General features: G+C 45.8%; 1 protein-coding gene across 6 annotated transcripts in view; it reads right to left on the minus strand.

Annotated features, from left to right (window-relative positions):
* Window positions 1–19,041, minus strand: part of LOC6503727 (pneumococcal serine-rich repeat protein) — a 43,240-nt gene that overhangs the window by 18,929 nt on the left and 5,270 nt on the right. For all 6 annotated transcript variants that reach the window (XM_044716814.1, XM_014905564.3, XM_001963814.4 and 3 more), the window contains exons 3-4: window positions 5,949–7,583; window positions 3,045–3,340 (exon numbers count right to left, since the gene is read on the minus strand). In XM_044716814.1, coding sequence (XP_044572749.1) covers window positions 3,045–3,340; window positions 5,949–6,101 — 449 coding nt within the window. In that variant the 5' untranslated portion in view covers window positions 6,102–7,583. The remainder of the gene's footprint in view (window positions 1–3,044; window positions 3,341–5,948; window positions 7,584–19,041) is intronic.

A 19,041-nucleotide genomic window follows, 5' to 3' on the forward strand; every position in this document is an offset into this window, starting at 1 on the left:
GGATAGAGACCGAGCGATAGTCAGATCTGGAGTGGGAGAGAGAGCAGGCGATTCTTAGATTGAGATTTCAGCTTAGGGCGAGGTCTGGCATTCGCTTACACATCAATGATATTGGTATTTTGGATTACATATTTTAGATAACATATAGGTTTCATACACTACGATTTCGGATTAGTATGAGACAGAGAGAGAGGGCGAGAGAGCGAGAGAGAGACAGGTGATGGCGGGAGAAAGAGAGGGCGAGCGAGCGAGCGAGCGATCGTTGAATGTTAGTAGGGGTTTAGTTAGTAGGGGATTATAGTTTAGTTTCGGTTGCTTTTCGTAATACTTCTCAGAAGGAGAGCTTAAACACACACATATATATTTATAAGGACGATGCACAGAGAAAAATAATAGAGTTGAACGGGGCTACTTCGAGGATACAAGTAGACTTACAGGCTCTAGTTAAGACATTCGAAAGCCACATCCTGTATTATCTTTCTCTGTGCATCTCTAGGTTTTGGGAGTTTCGTTAAGGACTAGCAAGTCGCGTTAAGGATACGATTGATACACTGATAACAGAATGGATTGGTAGAATGGATCATGACATGAATGATAAGACAACGTTCCTCTTGATACGCCGCAAGGAGCAGTAGTAGGCCATCACGGCCCTCAGGCTCTTCCACTTAGTTGTCTGCTGGCCATTTCCGCTTCCATTCCCGTATCCGCCTCCATTGGCTCGATCTCCTCCAACACTTTCACTTCCAATGGCACTGCTTCCGTGCAGAAGCTCCTCGGGATGCTCGCTGATGAACGAGGAGAGCGTCTTCATCGCCGGCAATGGCCGTGGATTGGGGTTCGGACACGGATTCGGATTGGGAGCGGAGCCCACGGGCGTGTAGGCGCTCTGATCGGAGGACGGACTATTCAGGTGGAGTCGCACCTGTCGCCGCTGGCGGGCCTGGTGCGGATGCGGATGCGACGGCGTCAGTATCAGTCTATCCCTCTCTGTGTACCTTAAACTAGTGGTGGCGGAGCAGCCACAATGGTGATTCTGTGAACTGGCCAGCGAGGAGCTGGCGGATCTGTTTCGACCCGACAATCCGGTCATCCGATTATCCAGAAGATACAAACAAAAACGTGAACATCTGCCACGACTGCCAGTCAGGGTCTGGAGAGGAGTCCCTAGCTTCCAATTTTATACATTTAATTAACTGAGATAATTCCAAAATGGAAGCACGAGTTACTCCTCTCCTGCCACATTGTTTCTTTTGACAAAAAATTAATATTCTTGAAGTGGCAGCCGTGGTTCATGGTGTGGTTTTTTGTAATGGTGGTTGGTGGTTTGGTGGTTTTGGAGTGGTGGAGTAGTGGGTGGGTGGGCTACTTTTTGGAGTGGAACTTTGAGTGGATTCGTGTGTGCCCAAAGATTAACCCGCCGCCGGAGAGTTGTCAACTTTGGTCCCCAGGGAGAGTAACTCTTCCGTTGCCTTTGTTTGCCGTCTTGCCATTGTGGGCCAAGTTAATTAATGAAATCGTGTTCACACACACACACACACACTGCTCTACACTGACAATCTGACACCCTCGCACAGACACACACTCTTACACGCCAAGGACACCAGCACGGACATGGACAATCCCGGCTAATTGTCATTGCTAATTTCCTTTTTGCCACCACAAAGACACAATAAACACAAACAAAAGTTCTCCCTGCCTATCTCAGGGTGTGTGCGTGTGTGCGTGTGTGTGTGGGAGTAGGACTTGGAGTGTGGGTGTGTGTCAGGATATCTGTCTGTGTGACAGCTCCATTCAACTGCAAAGGCAAGAGTGCAAAGTTGAAGCCACAAACAGAATTTTATGGCGGATATTTTCTAATTCATTTCTGAGTTAAATTCTAACCGATTTATTTTAATAAAACTAATTCGTTAAGAGTCCATTTCAGTGCTGAAACGCACTATCCCTCCTCCGATTGGATTAAGTTAAGGACCAGAAACTGAAAACTCTTAATTTGAGACCCAATGAGATTCCTATAGCCCCGAAAAATGGGTCAACCACTGAGAACCCACTCCCGATTCCAATTCCCATGGAACATCTTCATCTGCAACCGCAATTGGATTCCTCAAGGACAAGGACAGGGGGTGGCGGGGACTTGCTAATTGCTAATTTATTTTAATTGAATCAGAATGGTTTGTTTTCTTTCTTTTTGGTCCTTGCAGGTCCTTTGTCTTTTCTTATTTAATTCATTTGTGTTTTTTACGGATACGGAGTACGGATATGCGGCTATTCGGCTATAAGGATGTACGGATGTTATGTCGTCGCTTACGGTTGATCAAATACAGAGCATACGGAGCACACGGCGTACAAGAAGCTGCCAAGGCGAGCGAAGCCCAACAAAGTATGCTACACATTTATCAATTACGCTTACGGCACATGTCTCTATATGTATGTGTCTATTTGGTATGAGTGTATGGTTTAAACGTGTGAGTGTGGGTGTGTTTAGATTGTGTAAGTGTGGGTGTAAGGACAAGCAGAGCCGGATTATGTTTTATGTGAGTTTTTTCGGTAACAACTTGGCGCGATTTGTATAAATCATTTTTGTTGGGCCCCTTTATGTCTTTTTTTATAATTTTTACTCCGCTTTTAAGTTTAATTTAACAGTTATGCACGTGTCGTTATGTGTACACCGAGAGAAAAGAAAGGACACTCAAATCAAGTGACGTTTTCATTTGATATTGGAAAGAAATGACTTACGGAAACTTGTGTCTTTAGATTTTAACTTGAAAATAAGTATACTCTTTATGTTAATATTTAATTATCTTAAATAATATTAATATAATATTAATATTAAGAAAACTTCGCACTTTTAAGTGTAAGTTTTAAGTTATTGACTTATTCCTACTGTCTGATCTTAAAAGTTCAATTTTGATTTAGAAACCACTTAATCGTCTTCATTTTCGCTTCTCGATTTCTTTTCTCTCGGTGTGGGTGTACGGTTTAGGTGTTAATTTGGCTTTTAGGTTGCTTAAGAGCTCTTTTTTGGGCGGGTTGTGGTTCCAACTTACCGCTGGCTGGGACTTTTGCTGTCCGAGGAGTGGGCCGCGCTATTGTTGTCGTCGTCGTGGACCATGGCGCTGCTCTTGTGGTGCCGCTTGTGGTAGCCCTCGCCGGCGCCACCGCCCCCTCCGTCCGCACCGCCACCCGGGGCACCGCCCGATGGACCTCCCCCACCACCTCCGCCTCCGGAGCTGCTCGTGCCCGTGGGACTGATGACGTCCGTGTCGCTGTTGCAGTCGTGCACCTGGCGGGCCACATCCTTGACAAATTTGCCGGCTCCATGCTCATGCTCGTGCGTTTCCATCTACAGGATAAAGAGATAAAAGGATTAAATGCTAGCTGGATCAAACATCAAGGTTTTGGGCCATAAGTAGGCATAATTAATTTGCACTTCTCGGCTTTTCGGCTTGAGGCCTCTGACTTGGCTTAATCAATGACATTTAAAGCATCGCATCTTAAAGGCTAATTATCTTTTATTTAGAGAACCTCGAGGTTCTCTAAAATGCAATCTTCTAGTTCCTGAAAAGACCTATAGTTATGCCGTGCACTGTACTTTCCACTGCATCTGCCTATGGCACCTTCTCTGTTAAACTATTTCGCCCCACGGTGCATTTTAAATCGGATGATGTTGACGATAATAATTAAAGTTTGATTTGATTGCCTCCGACACGAAAACTTGGCCAACTCTGACTGGGCCTTAAGGTGAGCACTTGGCCAGAGTTAGCCGGAAAGCGAGCAGACGAAGGAGAAGGCTATACCATACACAGGTAGAGCGAGAGGGGGCGAACGGAAACGGAAACATTCGACCATGAGCTGTGAGAACTTTTGCCAGAAACATGGCTTTAACATTGCATTATTGATTCCACTCGGCGGAGGAATTGGCGGAAAAGTGAAAAGCTGGAAATTTATTTAAGAGTCGAATCAGTTTGGCCATATTGCGAAATTAAAACTGGCATAAAGAACTGAAAAACAAGCCGTGTTTGTTCGCCAGCCCGCCAAAAGGTAATGATTTTCCCACCAATCGCAGCGAGAAATAAAATTAAAATAGGTTCGAGATGAAACACGCACGTGGACTGCTGGTCAATGGGAGGTTAAGACTTTAAATGAGTTCAAATTTTAAAAAAGGCCATGTTAAGTAACAGGAAATAAAGCAAAACTATCTGGAAACAGCTGCATCTATCTGCACTCGCCTGGCTGGCTCCAAAGTATATCAAAATCAAGGAAGGCACTTTGTCAGGATCAGTGGCAGAGAACAGGCCACTTGTTAGCCAAAAACCATTATTAATGTAATGCCAACGCTGGCCAAAACCAACTTAAAGTGCGCCAAGTGAGCCAAAAGCCAAAACCCGAAACCCAAAAGTACTTATATAAGTGCTCGAGAGCCGCAAACTTGAAAGCTTCGATTTGACCATTGGGACAGATTGCCGATGGTGTTTCGTCCTGTATCCGTATCCTGGACTTCATACACACATATGCCATGTATTAGTCAGTGTGAGTGTGTGGGTGTCCATGTGTCCGTGACAAAACTGCCAAAATCCGGCGGAGGGTTTCAATTTGGCCTCCGGGTCTAAATAGGGGAAACCGCATAACATATCTGGCGGGATTTGTATGCCGTTCCCACCAATTAGTTGACAAATCGGTTCACTGCCAGATTAAGCTTCACTTGTGAGCTCCCACATACTACAGCAGAGTCCACAAAAATAGCAACCAACGGAGTCCCCTAGTCCATGGTCCCTCTAGTATCATTGAAGGCTTGCAGTTTAAACTCGGCTAGAAAACAAATCTCTAACAACTCCTACTATGTTGCCCTCTACTGTAGAGAAACTATTACAGATCCTTGCCACCAGCAGATGCCCCAGGACATGGCAATTAAATGCGCCACAAAACTTGATTGGAATTTATTGTGGTTGCAGGACTGTCAAAATTCAGAAGCCGTGTTAATCTTCTCATTCCCCCAGCAAGGACGCGCCGCAAATAGTCCTGCCGGAAAGTTTCGCTGACTCGCCTCGCTGGTGAAGTGCTCTTGTGGGAGTCCTGGTGTTCCGTGTTTTAATTAGCCAATATTCCGATGGCAAATCGGAGGGATATACCTAGAGGCTATACCTAGGAATTTCAATTTCCTGCGAATAATTTTGTAATGCACAAATTGGCGGACAGACGGACAGCGGACAAACGGATAGCGGACAACGGACAACGGACAGTAAAAACTTTTATGGGTCAGCTTTGATTTCCTTGAATGCCTTTTTAATAATTCACCCATGGCTGGCCAGCTCGGGGGCTATTTTTGTTTGAAAGGACACCCGACTCCGGTCGAGGGCAAAAAACTAATTTTAAAACTTTTAATCAGTTTTTGAATTTCATTTTCGTCTCCATAAATAAATATCAGGTTAAGATAACCCGTTTGAAGCTAATCCCCTCCTTATTTTTGCTATTTACTTTGAAGTAATTACTACTCGTATTTTATAGTTGGTCCTTTTTCGACACCAGCTATGGCAATATCATTAAACTGTAGCCGGACATGGCCGTAGAGCTCATAATCAGAAGTGTTTAAATTTTATGCCGGAGAGCATAAAGGATAAAGGATTGAGGGAAAGGCAAAGGAAGCCAAAGCCTTCCCATTCTTGTCGGGGAAAGGGCATCTTGTCGGGGAACCTAGGGACCAAATGAGTTAGGCACTGAGCGGAATCGTAGGGAGTCTGCTTTCTTGGCTTGCAGGTTTCGAATGGATAGTGCCTAGTCTCTTTGTTCAGTGTGGGCAGTGAGCTCGGGACAAATTGAGTGACACATGTCCCAAACAGACCATAAGGACTCTCCCTCTCCGCCCCCCGTGTGTCTGACACAGGATGTAGTTGAGTGTCCTGGACACTGAATGGCTATGCGATACAGTGCGAAGGGGACAGCATAGCACTTACCGTATATAGGCCCGTTGCCGTGGTCCCCGAGGACGAGGAGGAGGCCGCCGCCGCCCCTGTGCTGCCGTAGTTGAGCTGGGAGTGATAGCCGCTGGACAGGATCTTCTTGTGTGCGGATGCATGCGCCCGGTACGCGCTCACGCTCAGTTTCATTGTGGCATCCACTCCACTTTAGTTGCTGCTGCTGCGTCTGCCACTGCTGATGCTGATACTGATGCAGCCACTTCCACGCCCACTTTTCAACCTGTCCACCTGCCGCCCACGCCTATGTTAAGTGTTCGCCTCTTAGCCGAGGGCGTGGTCCTTGCTCCTTTTTTTTGTCGGTTGCTGATGCTATTTTGCCACTAGAGTGTAGGTGTTGCTGTCGCTGCTCTCCGACGCCTACCTGCAATATTGCTGCTCTGTTGATTTTTATATTGTAATGACTGCGATTGTCGCCCTGGGGGCGTGGCTGCTCCTGCTCCTGCTCCTACTTCTGCTTCTGCTGCACTTGCAATATCTGCGCTTTTTTGATGTTGCGGCTACGGTTCAGCTAAAAATATTCGTGTTTGTTTTGCGACGCCAAGCAATATCTTTATGGGTTGCTCTTGAAATGCCAGCCTCTCCGCAATATCGTTTATAGATACCTCTGTAGCCCTGCAATATTCGTAATTGTTTCCTTTCAGCTGTCAGTTGTTAGTTTTTAGTTGTTGCAGGACCTTAAATATTTAAATTTTATTTCGGCCTGGTTGTCGTTGCTGCTTTTGTCGCTCGGGCCTCTATTGTTGCTGTAGTTGCTTTCAAGTTGCCTTGAATTGGGCTTAATTGAGTGCCCCCGGGCGACGTTTTTTGTTCTTCTTGTTGTTTTTGCAGGGGGCGTGGCACAAGGGCGTGGGCGGAGAAAAGGGCAGGACAAGAATGTCGACACCCGAGCACAAAGCAAACTTTTTATTGCCGCCTTCGGTGGCGTTTTCAGTTGATGTTGCTGCTGCTGTTGCTGCTGCTGCTGCTGCTGCTGGTGTTGCTGTTGGTGTTGCTTCTGGTTTTGATGCGAAACAAAGACAAAGGCCTCGGCCTCGTCGTTTGACGGATTGTTGTTGTTACTGGTGCTGGTGGCCAGAAAACCCGGGCCTAAATGCCACCGTAAAACAACCCGTGCCCGTGCTCCCGAACAAGTGTCCGGCGGAGAATGGGTTGCCCGTGTCTGGGACGGTTGCTCAGTTTTAGTTGAAAACGGAGGCCATAAACGGAGCTGGAACTGCCATCGTGGCATGTAGCTGAATTTCCGAGGGAGGGGGCTCTGGGGGCGTGGCAACTGAAACGGGGGCGTAGACCATGGAAGTCGTGGGACTTCCCCTGGAGAATCCTTTGTCGTTCGTTTGCTTTTAATTGTTTGTAATTTTGTTTTTAGTGCTCTACGTTTGTGGATGTTTGTTGTTCTTGTTCCAGTTGTTGTTGTTGTTGTTGTTGTTGCTTTTTTGTGTATCTGTGTGTGTGTTATTGTTGTTAAGGCCTCATGTCACTTTAGTTACAAGTATCTGTAGCTGGTGCTGTCGTATCTGTATCTGCATGTTTATTTGTATCTGTAGTTGCTGTTGCTGTTGTTGGTCTGCTTGCCACTGTTGTTGCTGGTGTTGTTGCTGTTGATGTTGTTGCCTGTAGGCGAAGAAAACATTTTGGTTAAGTAAACATTAAAGTGGAAATTAATTAAAATGTCTAACAATTTAGTTACACGCAAAAACACGCACACACGCCCCCGAACCCGAACCCGAACCCGATTTAGTTTTCACTGAATTCCAAGAACCAAAAGTCGTTTAAAGGGCAACCACAGCCACCCACCCCCATACCACCTCACCGCCTCTCCTCTTGTCCTAGTCAAGGCTTTCTGGCAATTTCCCAGATCCTGTCCCCCTTTCACCCCCCTTGTACTTGGCTCTTCTAGGTTGCAATTCAAATTAATATCGTCGGAGCTCGGCAAACACTCGAACAAGTTGTTTCCACACCAAAAATCATTAGCCAGGAACGAGAGCATATACATTTATAGATAATATATAATTAATTAACAATTTAAATTATAAAAGCTCATGGCCGCCCGGGGCAGCCCCAATTCAAACTCATTTGCAGTTAAATACCGAAAGTTTGCTTTGGAAATAAGCACTCCCAGCCAGGAGGGCGGACAGAAGGGGTCAACGGTGGCCGAGAGGTGGCCAAGAGGTGGCCGAGAGGTGGCTCTCGGTGTCAGCGTCTGTGTGGGTGTCAAGTTGGGTCAGCACAAAGTTCATTAACTCTGTGGCAAGTTTGATTTTTGCGTAATTGAACCTTTTGCATGGCCAAGTGGCTCAACTATCGTGATTGATGGCCGGTGATTGATTGGGATGAGCCGGGCCAGGAGTTGGTCCTAATTAGTCCTGGACCCCGATCAATCACGCTGATTAACTCAGCGCTCCCAGTTCGGCATCAGCTACAACTTCACTCTCAGTTTCAATCGGAAAACAGCAATCAGAAGGTGAGCCAAATTGCCAATAAATGCAAATTCTAAAGACATCAGTCGGAGCTTGAATCAGAGCTTGTAATAAACGAATTGATTGCAGCCAGCAATCAATTAATTAGCCGCCTAGTCGCCATGTCCAATCGACCGCTCTTAATTGAATATTCATATGGTCCGAGCTCGGACTCGAAGGGCAATCGAAGGGAACCCAAAGACAAACCCAAACCGAAACAGAAACCCAAACTGATTATGAGACTATGACATCAATCGGGCGAAAGGCAATCATTAGGCAATCAATCGAGCATCAACGCCCTAATTCATTCATTCAAACGAACACTCAACATTCACTTGGCGTTCACTTGGCGTTCGTTTAATGTATAGGCGCCCTCTGCACAGACAATGGTCGAGTCCTGGCAAACGGATTTATTACCAAGAATCCTTGTATTAAAGCCCAGGCACTAGACGGCTGGGGGAGCCACAAAAAATAACAGGGATCTCGGGAATTTCATGTCTCCGGGAGGCCGTAAACATGTCGCAAATGTAAATCAAAAGTATGACTGGCTGACTGACAGACAGACAGATTCTGTTTCAGATTTCGGATTTCAGACATTGTTGGTGGATGTTCATGTAAATCTGCCCGGAGAGGAGGTGGGGATTAGTAACAGGACACGGCGATTGGCCGTAAAGCTCCAGCAATTACAACACAGAATCCATCGGGCCCAAAGGCAAATATTCAATAAAGACTGTAAACTAAATAAACGAAGGCTCAGCTTAGGCTCTGGCTCTGGCTCTGGCAACTGACTTTAATGAGAGTTGTGCACTGAAAAAAATGTACGCAGAAAGAGTCTATCTATTCAAAGTGACTCCATTCCATACGACTTATTATTATACCTATTCATGGTCCTCAGCCTAGGCACTCAGACTAGGCATTTATTGTCCTGTTTCCTGTTTCTGTTTTCTGTCAGTGTCCTTGCCCACCTTCACTTCATTTTGCCGAGTCGATGGATTGCACCTGTTGGCATTTTATACACACACAACGACGGCACATAAAATGTAATTATAAAGCATTCAAACATCCTTGCAGGGGGCGGCTAAAGGTTGCAGGAAGCCAAAGGACCAAGACCGAAGGACCAAGGGCAGAGGTGCCTGGAAGGAGCCAAACAAAGTAAGAGACTTAACACTTTGTGCGAACGCTTAACCAGCTTAAGGATCCGAGAGAAAGGAGCCCGAGCCCGAGCCAGAGCCAGAGCCAGGGCCAGAGCGGGAGAAGGAGCCGAAGCCGAAGCCCCGAGAAGCCAAAGGAGCCGTGCAAGTTTTATGAGTTTCTGCCTGGTCAGGCTGGCCATCCTGTGGACTCACACACACACACACATATTGGTTGATGTACGTATTGAAAACGCTTATGTGTGTGTGGGTATTGTACGTATCTGTATCTGCGCATTTTTCTACATAAAACTCAATGAAGCATCCACTGACAGTCGAGGAGATAAAGAAGAAACTGGCAGCAACTGCTGCTGCTGCTGCTGCTGCTGCTGCTGCTGCCGCTGCCGCTGATGGTGATGCTGAGGCTGCCCCTCCCCCTGGGCCCCGACCCTGCCGATTTCAATTTCAAAATGTACGCTCCATTGGGCAGTGAAAACACCACATAGCACCCCGCCACCCAACCACCCACCGCGCCACCCCAGCCCCTCCTCTCTGGCCACAACAACACAAAAAGTGACATTAAAAAATGGTAGCCACTTGTCAGGCTGAAAGAGAAGGCTATAGAGCAATAGAAAGAGACGTGGAGACGCGGGGATGCGGCGATGGGGGTGGGGAGAAAATATTTATCAAAAACTTATCGGCCGGGTCACGCGGCGTATGCGTTATGTAAAAATCATATTTAAAGTCAACAAACAAAAGTACAAATAAAGCACAAAAAACCACTCACAACATTTTGATTGGTTTTTCGGTTAGTTAATTAGAGGACACGTGTCCTGTCCCGGCAAGAAATTCCTATTAAAATGCATGACATTTCCATTTCTCCCTCCATTTCATTTTGTTTGCCCGTAAAGCGAGGATTTAAATTATGAGCGATGGTCATGGATAATATGTAGTAATATAATATATAGTAGTCACGGAGGCTGTCTTCCAACTCAGTCGCAGCTGGAATACTCTTTGAAAATATAAAGAAGAAATGAGTCCACACTGCAACATCCTTGAAAGAAATGTTTCACCCTTGAACACTTGCTATGCCTATACCTTCACCAATTCTCAAGCGATTCTTGCGCGGAATACCTCAATCGATTTCTGGATCGATTCCCCACCAAACTGCATCAAAACCTCGACACAAAATTTTTGATCCCCATTTTTCAAATTTTTCCTAGGGGTACCCCTGCGGAATCCTGGATTTCCCCATATGGCCCCAAACCATGGCCATATCTTGGCCAATTCGCATCCGATTCTCAAGCGGAATACCTTAAACGATTTCTGGATCGATTCACCGCCAATCTGCATCAAAACCTCGACACAAAATTTTTGATCCCCATTTTTCAAATTTTTCCTAGGGGTACCCCTGCGGAATCCTGGATTTCCCCATATGGCCCCAAACCATGGCCATATCTTGGCCAATTTTCATCCGATTCTCAAGCGGAATACCTTAAACGATTTCTGGATCGATTCACCGCCAATCTGCATCAAAACCTCGACACAAAATTTTTGATCCCCATTTTTCAAATTTTTCCTAGGGGTACCCCTGCGGAATCCTGGATTTCCCCATATGGCCCCAAACCATGGCCATATCTTGGCCAATTCGCATCCGATTCTCAAGCGGAATACCTTAAACGATTTCTGGATCGATTCACCGCCAATCTGCATCAAAACCTCGACACAAAATTTTTGATCCCCTTTTTTCAAATTTTTCCTAGGGGTACCCCTGCGGAATCCTGGATTTCCCCATATGGCCCCAAACCATGGCCATATCTTGGCCAATTCTCATCCGATTCCCAAGCAGAATACCTTAAACGATTTCTGGATCGATTCCCCACCAAACTGCATCAAAACCTCGACACAAAATTTTTGATCCCCATTTTTCAAATTTTTCCTAGGGGTACCCCTGCGGAATCCTGGATTTCCCCATATGGCCCCAAACCATGGCCATATCTTGGCCAATTCTCATCCGATTCTCAAGCGAATACCTTAAGCGATTGCTATAGCGATTTCCCACCAATCTGCATCAGAATCTGACAAAAAAATATTCTTTAGAATTGTTTTCCCAATTTTCCTTCACAAATCCATGATACCCATATACAACTTTTAATCAAATCTATTTTTTGGAAGTTTTTGGTGAAAAGCAGAACGTTCCCTGTAAGCTTATAAACTGTAGAGGTATTTGGTAAAAAAGAAAAATTATAAAAACATACACAATATATTGTATGTCGGTGTGGCGGGACTCGGATGTATATCTAAATAGGGCATCAATAAATCTTTTGGCTGAAAAATCCTCTGCATTCGCTTGACCCACATTTTGTGCTTAAAAGTTGTTGTTTCCTTTTACTTTTCTTCCGTTCTTTTTTTGGCCAATTACGATTTCAGTTAGGTAAGGAACTGGCAGCCCAGATCCGTGAGATACAATTGTGTTGTGTCCTTTTTTGGCTCTGTCTTGGTGCGTGCTCCTTTTGGCAGTTTCTCCTCCACTTTTTTGGGTTTTGTTAAGCAATCCCTTATCAACGATTATGTCAAATGTTTGGCCACTAAGTAGCCAAGCTGCTGTCCACCAGGCTCGTCCTTTGTCCTTTTTTGTCTTATCCTTTGCCGTTATTGTTGTTGTTGTTGTTGAGCTTAAGACGAGGACAAGCAGACAAGGAGCAAACAGGAAGCAGAGCCAGTCAAGCAACAAAGAAATCGCACCGAATATGTTATGAATATGAAGTTGTGCGTGGGCAGTGGGCTTTGGACTATGTCCTGTGGACTTTGCGGCGAGCTGAAGCCAAATGTTGCCACTGCCATGCATATATAGAGCCAGGTCTTAAGTGATTCCAGGGGCTGACATGCGGGGGTGGCTCCAGAGTAGGTCAAGCAGCTGCTGGCCCCCAAAAGCAAAAGCAAAAGCAAAAGCGAGAGCAGCAAGGCAGCACAGCAGCAAGCTCATGTAAATTTTGTAAACTGAGCCGCAGCATAAATTAGGATGAGACAAGATTTGCATGAGGGAGCATCACACCGCAGGATGCCTCGGATGAGCCTCGCCCCTAGCCGCTGTGAGGCCTGTCCAGAGTCCTTAAAATGAGCAACGACTGAGTGCTACCCACCGACTAATAACCAAACAAATATATATTCTGGTAATTAAAAAGCAAACAGAATGATTAATTTAAAATATGTGAGCCGCAAAAAGTGTCCATTGTTTCGTTCGCTTTTGGCATTTAAATATCAAATACACGTATACAGAATACATTTATACAGAAATGTATATCATATATATCAAATATAAATGGCAACAGTCATTGTTTGGGCGTTTTGTTTACTTTGTCGGCCAAACCAGAAATCACACAAAAAACATTATTTAGACCAAGAATAATAATGATGAGAGAACACGAAAAGGCAAAACCAAAAAGAGGAAAACATCTGTCGGTGGTTGTAATAACAGGAATTGAAATCATGATTTGCATACAATCAAATAGTAATTCCATTATAAAAAGTGAATTAAAATGAATACGATTGGGGGAATGTAACAATGTCAACCGAAGCTATAAAGCTTTAAACAAAATAAATTGCTCAAGGGATTATAGATTTTGTTGCAAAGATATTCCATAATAATCGGCTTAATTCATAATTTTCAACAGGGTAATTTTGATATTATTGATTAGAAAACCGAGCCAAACTTAATTAATTTGAAATTTTTATACGAGCGAGGCCGGAGTGCGATAACCAAGTCCCCATGGAATCGGTTCTACCTTGATAATCGGGCCATGAGAGGGTGGCTTTCGTTATGCGTTTTGGCTTTCAGGCTGCTCGTTACGTGGATTGCCATTGCCTCATGCATAAACATGGCTAAAATCCCCACAGCCTTCTGGCTCTTCCCCTACCTCCCTTCCCTCCCATTTAGGCCGCCCCCACATCGAAAGATGAAGCAATTTGTGCGACTGTGATTTTGTATCAATTGCCAGAGCCTCTGGGGAAAATCGCTCATACGCCGCGTGAGCCGAGAGTGTAATAAATTTTTTGCTTCCAGTTTGGGTTTAGGTTTTTGCTTTCTTCTTGTTTTCGTGGCACCTCTTAAACCGATTTATTTATCGCCGAAAAACCAAAACCCTTGCCACGCATAATAAAGGTCATATATCAGGCGGCGGAGCTGGAAAGGAAAATGTCTTCCTGTTTGTCTTTGATTCGAGTCTGGTGGCGGTATTGCCAGGACGAGTGATTTATATCCGTGGCCGAGGAGACGGCAGACGGGAAGGAACCCTTTTGGTTTTCGGAGACAAGACTATGTATGTAAATAAGCCAGCCGTCCGTCCGGGCATACAGATGCGTAAAATTCAATTAAAAGAAAACTGTTTTCCCAGTGAAACGAATAACGAAATTACTCGCAGAGGGAAAGCGTTATCCTTCGGTTCGGTACGGTACGGTTCTGCTCTGTTCGGTTCGGTTCAGGGCATAAACCGTAACCGAAAGCAATAAAATTATTAAGCCAGAGCGGGAGGAGCGAAGCAAGCGAAAATAAAGTGAACGCTGGGGAAATGAGGGCACACAGGACATGCCAGGACGGAGCACATATCCTTGCTCTGACTCCGGCTTCTCCACTGCCTCCTGCATGAATCATGATGCAATGAACGCAATCACCAGGCATTATCATCTCGCCTTTCCTTTGGCTTTTCCGCGCAAAGTGAAAAATCATTCGCAGAGATGTTGAATTTTTAATGCACTTGGCTCCGGCTCACCGCATCACCGATGGAACGCCTGGATAAGGCGTGGATCCTTGGCTCGGTGCCTGGGGACCCTTGGCTCCGTTGGCTCCGTTGGCTTTTTTGGCTTCCGAGGCGATTGTCGCCCTAAGTGTGCCAGTTGGTTACGTAATTGTGGCTCTTAAGCCATGTGAGTTTTGTGTTCGGCTCTAGATTGTTTTGGCCACCTGGTCGAGCTGCTTAGCATCCGAATGGGACCACCCGGCGTATACGTAATGCACACCCGGCGCCTTAAAGTGGGCTACGCTTCTGTGTCTCTTTCATTTCTTATTAGCTCTGCCCTCACTTTACTCTAAAATTTGTTAAGTCCTTCGCCGCTTCATCATTTATCTTCATCGTTTAAAATAAAGCCGACAGTTTTCTTTCTCATTTCATGAATTTCGGTGAATCGATTATAGAAGCTATAAAAAATCCTTATGAATTTTAAAAACAATTGCTCCACTGCCGGAGGCCACTGCTGGAAACAATGGAAATCAAGGTGTTCCCACTGATTTAAGGACACGAGCCCACAGGCACAGCGCTCCCTAGATTGTCGACTGCTGCTTATCCCGTCGCTCGACTCAACAATTTTTCAATGTCGGAGCGTCCCGCTACGTCCTTGCGTCCTTGCCACCTTGCCGCCGTTTGAAAAATTGAAAAACGTTTTAATGGCAAAAGCAACGCCATGGCAATGGAAATTAATGGCCAGCTGTTGGTGGCTGGCAATCGCCAGTTGGCGGGCGTTTAATTTTGTTCAATCGCTTCCGAGCGAGCCATATTACGCATACGCCCCGTGTCTGGGGCCAGCCGAGGCGAGTTAATGCAATCCACGGACAAAGGAGACGGGGGCATCAGCCTGAATTGGCTTAATACTGCAGGGGCAGGATAATAAAGCATTCCCGCCGGAGCAGCCTACCGATACCAATAAATTACGACGGGGAATTGCAATCGGCGGCATTGCGAATTTCTCCCATTAACGCTTTAATTGCTAGGGCCCTGTTGAAAGGCACATTCTAAGGCCCAACAATCGAACCGGCTAAAAGGGCAGCAAAATCGATGCCTATCGTAAAAATACGCCCATCAAATGTGCATACACAAAATTGTCCGTCTATATTTAGGCGAAATGTATTTTAAACCGGATTGATTCCTGGCTGGCAGGCCAAAACAAACGCATAAATAAGTTATCTGTGCGGAGGAACAGTGACAAGCACCAACTCAATTGGCAACACGAACGTCAAATGTTCCGCTCCTTTCAGTCAAGCTGAGGCAAGTGGGGGAAAGTGAATCCCGTTTGCCATTGAAAATTTTTGATAATCAAATCTGAATACTTCAGCTCCGGCTTTGAGTTTTTCGCACAATGGCGTCTTAACATCCCGCCTGTCACTTTCACTCTTAAGCTTACACAGACACAAGCCGACGCACACGCACAAGCGAACCCTTCACCATTTCCGTTTCCGCTTTCCATGCTCTCCATTCTTTCAGCTGGGACGCTTCATTGGATTGGCCCCTTAATGCCTTTGCACTTAATTGCACCCACACAAGCTCACCAGAGATGGCACAAACATCGTTATATATATATATTCATACGGAAAAATCTGCAGGGCCTTGAAGCCACAGACGAATAAAAGCCTAAATAGTCTCTTAAAGGATCATAGTCTCCGACCATTGCGAGCCATTATGACTTCAATGATGTTCAGAGTAATACACAACCGATTAACGATATTTTCGATAGGCAAGCTTAAAACTCTTCTGGCATCTCTAACGCACAAGATACCGTTACAGGAGGTGCCGAAAGGCAGCATAATTGTTTAACGCCTCGCATCAATCAACTTTTGTCTGGCTGTAAAGTGTAAGCTAATTAGCTTAAATATTTAATTGAGGCAAATAAAATCTGGCCTGGAGTGACTGAAAGTATGCGAGGAGCATATTTTCACCCACTCAGAGGGGCGACAGGGGGCGAGGGGGTGGAGGAAGGAGGAAGGAAGGGAGAGTCACGCACACACATAATTGGCGGCACACACAAAAGTTGGCATCAACTCGTTCGCTTCTTATTTTCAGCTACTCCGCTCCGTCCTGGCGCCCCCCTTGACGACGCCCCGGTCCGCCTGTCAATTCCAATTCAAATGATGAACGGTGAGCAGTCCGCGGGTGGCCGGGCGGGGCCTGGAGGGTGGGGCTAGGTCACAGTTAGTCAGTCAGCCCCCCGCATGTGCGTCAAATTACTTCCGCTGGATTTGAATTTGTTGTTAAGGCTGACGACACAGCGTACACACAAAGAAACGAGGTGTGACTTGGCCGGGTCGGCCAAAGAATTTGAATAGTTGAGAAGTCGCTTAAGGTGAAAAATATGCGTCCATCAGGATCATTCGCCAATGAATAAACCCGAAAGGTCTTAAAGGGAAAGTGGGACTGCTAATTTGAATAATTTTTGGGCTGTGCAGGAGGCGGAAAAAATGTAACCAGCTCAGCGACGGGCTCAGCTGGCTGAGCCTGTTCCCATCAAATGGCACACACACTGGCGCACACTAACAGCGACTTTCACTCATACAATTACGCGAATGACAGGAAGAGTGCGCACAATGCGCATGAAAGCATAAAAAGCAACAGCAATGGCAACAAAAAGGAAAGTGCCACGGCACAGGAAGCTCGAAAGTGTATGCAATGAGCGAGGCGAAGAGAAATGGAAAAATTATAAAATATACTCACACACAGGCCAGGGCCGGGGAGGAGTGTATGCGAGGCACACACACAAACACACAAACACACACACACAGTCATGCACGAGGCAGATGAATGCCAATTAAGCCTATACTTGAACCCCAGCTTCGTCGAAGGACGAAGGACCTCGAATGAAAGGCAACTTTCACTGGCAATCAACAAAAGACGCTCGTCGAAATAATAAATGCGTTAAAAAAGGCAAACACACACACACACGCACACCACAGGACTCGCAGATGAATGAAAAACGCACGCTCGCACAGGAATGTACACACGCATGCATACATTTATGCGAACATCCTGACATCCTTGCAGGCAGTCAGTCGGCCAGGCTCAGCAGTCAGGGGCTCAGGCAGAAGGGGGCTAATACTATTTTTCAAAGTCTGAAAAGTTTTTAGTTTCATTGCTACTTCATAATAGGGATTAGGAGGGATTAGGGATAGTCTCTAATATCTATGCCATACAAGCGGACAGGAGGACATGACGCTGCTATTGTGCTGACGAAGAATAGTTTTTAACTCGGATCCCTTTCACATAAACCGTAAAGAGTACAGAGACAAAGGACCCCTGGGGTACCGGGTATCACATACAGTTTAAAATCAATTCCCAAGAAAACCAAAATTATAGATAATTACTATTAAATTGTTCGTTGGAAGCCCCGTTGTTGCAAAGCCTTTACCCAATAGCTATTAATTATTAAGTCAGCCCCGGGAAAGGCCCCTTGAAGGGAATCCTGCAAGCGCCACTGCCTACATGTGTACACTTGTGTGTAAAATAAAAGAACACGGCGGAGGGGCGTGCCGAAGTATGGCTGAAGGTGCCTGGAGGGTCCTACAGGGGTGTGAACAGAGGCCAGAGGCAGGACAACCACCCAGAGCAGCCAGAGAACCACCCACAGACCCTCAACGAGCCGAGTCTCAAGTCAAGTCGGGGAGCAAACACATAAAGGGAAATTGTAATAAAAATAATTGACAACTATTTGACATGCCTCATGTCCGCACACACGCAAAAGCCATGCAAACAGTCCCCATCCCCATCGCCATCCCCATCTCCATCCTTGAAGCCCCACCCGACCATAAAACAAGAACGGCGGGGTGTGGGCAGGAGGTGGGCGGAGCTCTCATGTGTGCGGTGTTCATGGTCCCTGGTGTGCATTTACGGAGACTTCTTGAAGTCATTACGGAACATTTTTGGGGTATATCTAGGAGATAATTCATCAAGAACTAATTGATGGATGTTGCCCTTTTGATGATGGATTTGCCTCCCAAGGAAAGTATTCGTCTTGAGCTAGTACCCTCTGAGATCTTACTTTAAAACCCCAAAAGCCAAAAGCTTTAAACAATTCCCTTCATTAGGTGACAGAATGGGTTCATCTCGCTGTGGCCTGGCCTGGCCTGGCCTGGCCCTTGCATGTAAAGGTCCTTCAACCCTTTTAGGAAACATTCTGTGATTGATTGCAGCCAGCTCCTCTCGAGCAAACAATAATTTTTCACTGCGAGAGCGTAATTAAATAAAAACTGTACAAAAAAGAGGAGAGAAGCCATCAAGATTCATCAAAATTTTGCATAAAACGGAAAATTATGTTTGATTGATTCGGAGAGGCGGAAAGATGAAACAAAAAGGTCGGTATAGTGTGTGTGTTTGGTACCCAATCAAAATGGGAATTATTGGTAAGAAGTGTCTGTTACATGTCGAGTCAACACCCTCCCAGGATGCAAGGATCCCAAGGACCAGAAGAACCAGAATAACCAGAAGGGCCAAAAGGACAAGGAGGGGCAGGACATTCAAATGAAACACGTTCCGGCTAATAGGCACGTACCACGCAGTAGCACCGAAGCGAATGGCCAAGATGTGGCGATAAAGCTGACTCTGACTGGCAAATGAGTTAGTTGCCGGCTCTGCCAAAGGACACCGCGCCACGAGGAGACGGAGGGAGAAGTCCTCACAAAGGAGCCGGGATGAAGATGCCTCGTTCACGCTAACCAAAAAGGTA

The sequence above is a fragment of the Drosophila ananassae genome, chromosome XL, assembly GCF_017639315.1.
Source record: "Drosophila ananassae strain 14024-0371.13 chromosome XL, ASM1763931v2, whole genome shotgun sequence".
NCBI classification, from domain to species: domain Eukaryota; kingdom Metazoa; phylum Arthropoda; class Insecta; order Diptera; family Drosophilidae; genus Drosophila; species Drosophila ananassae.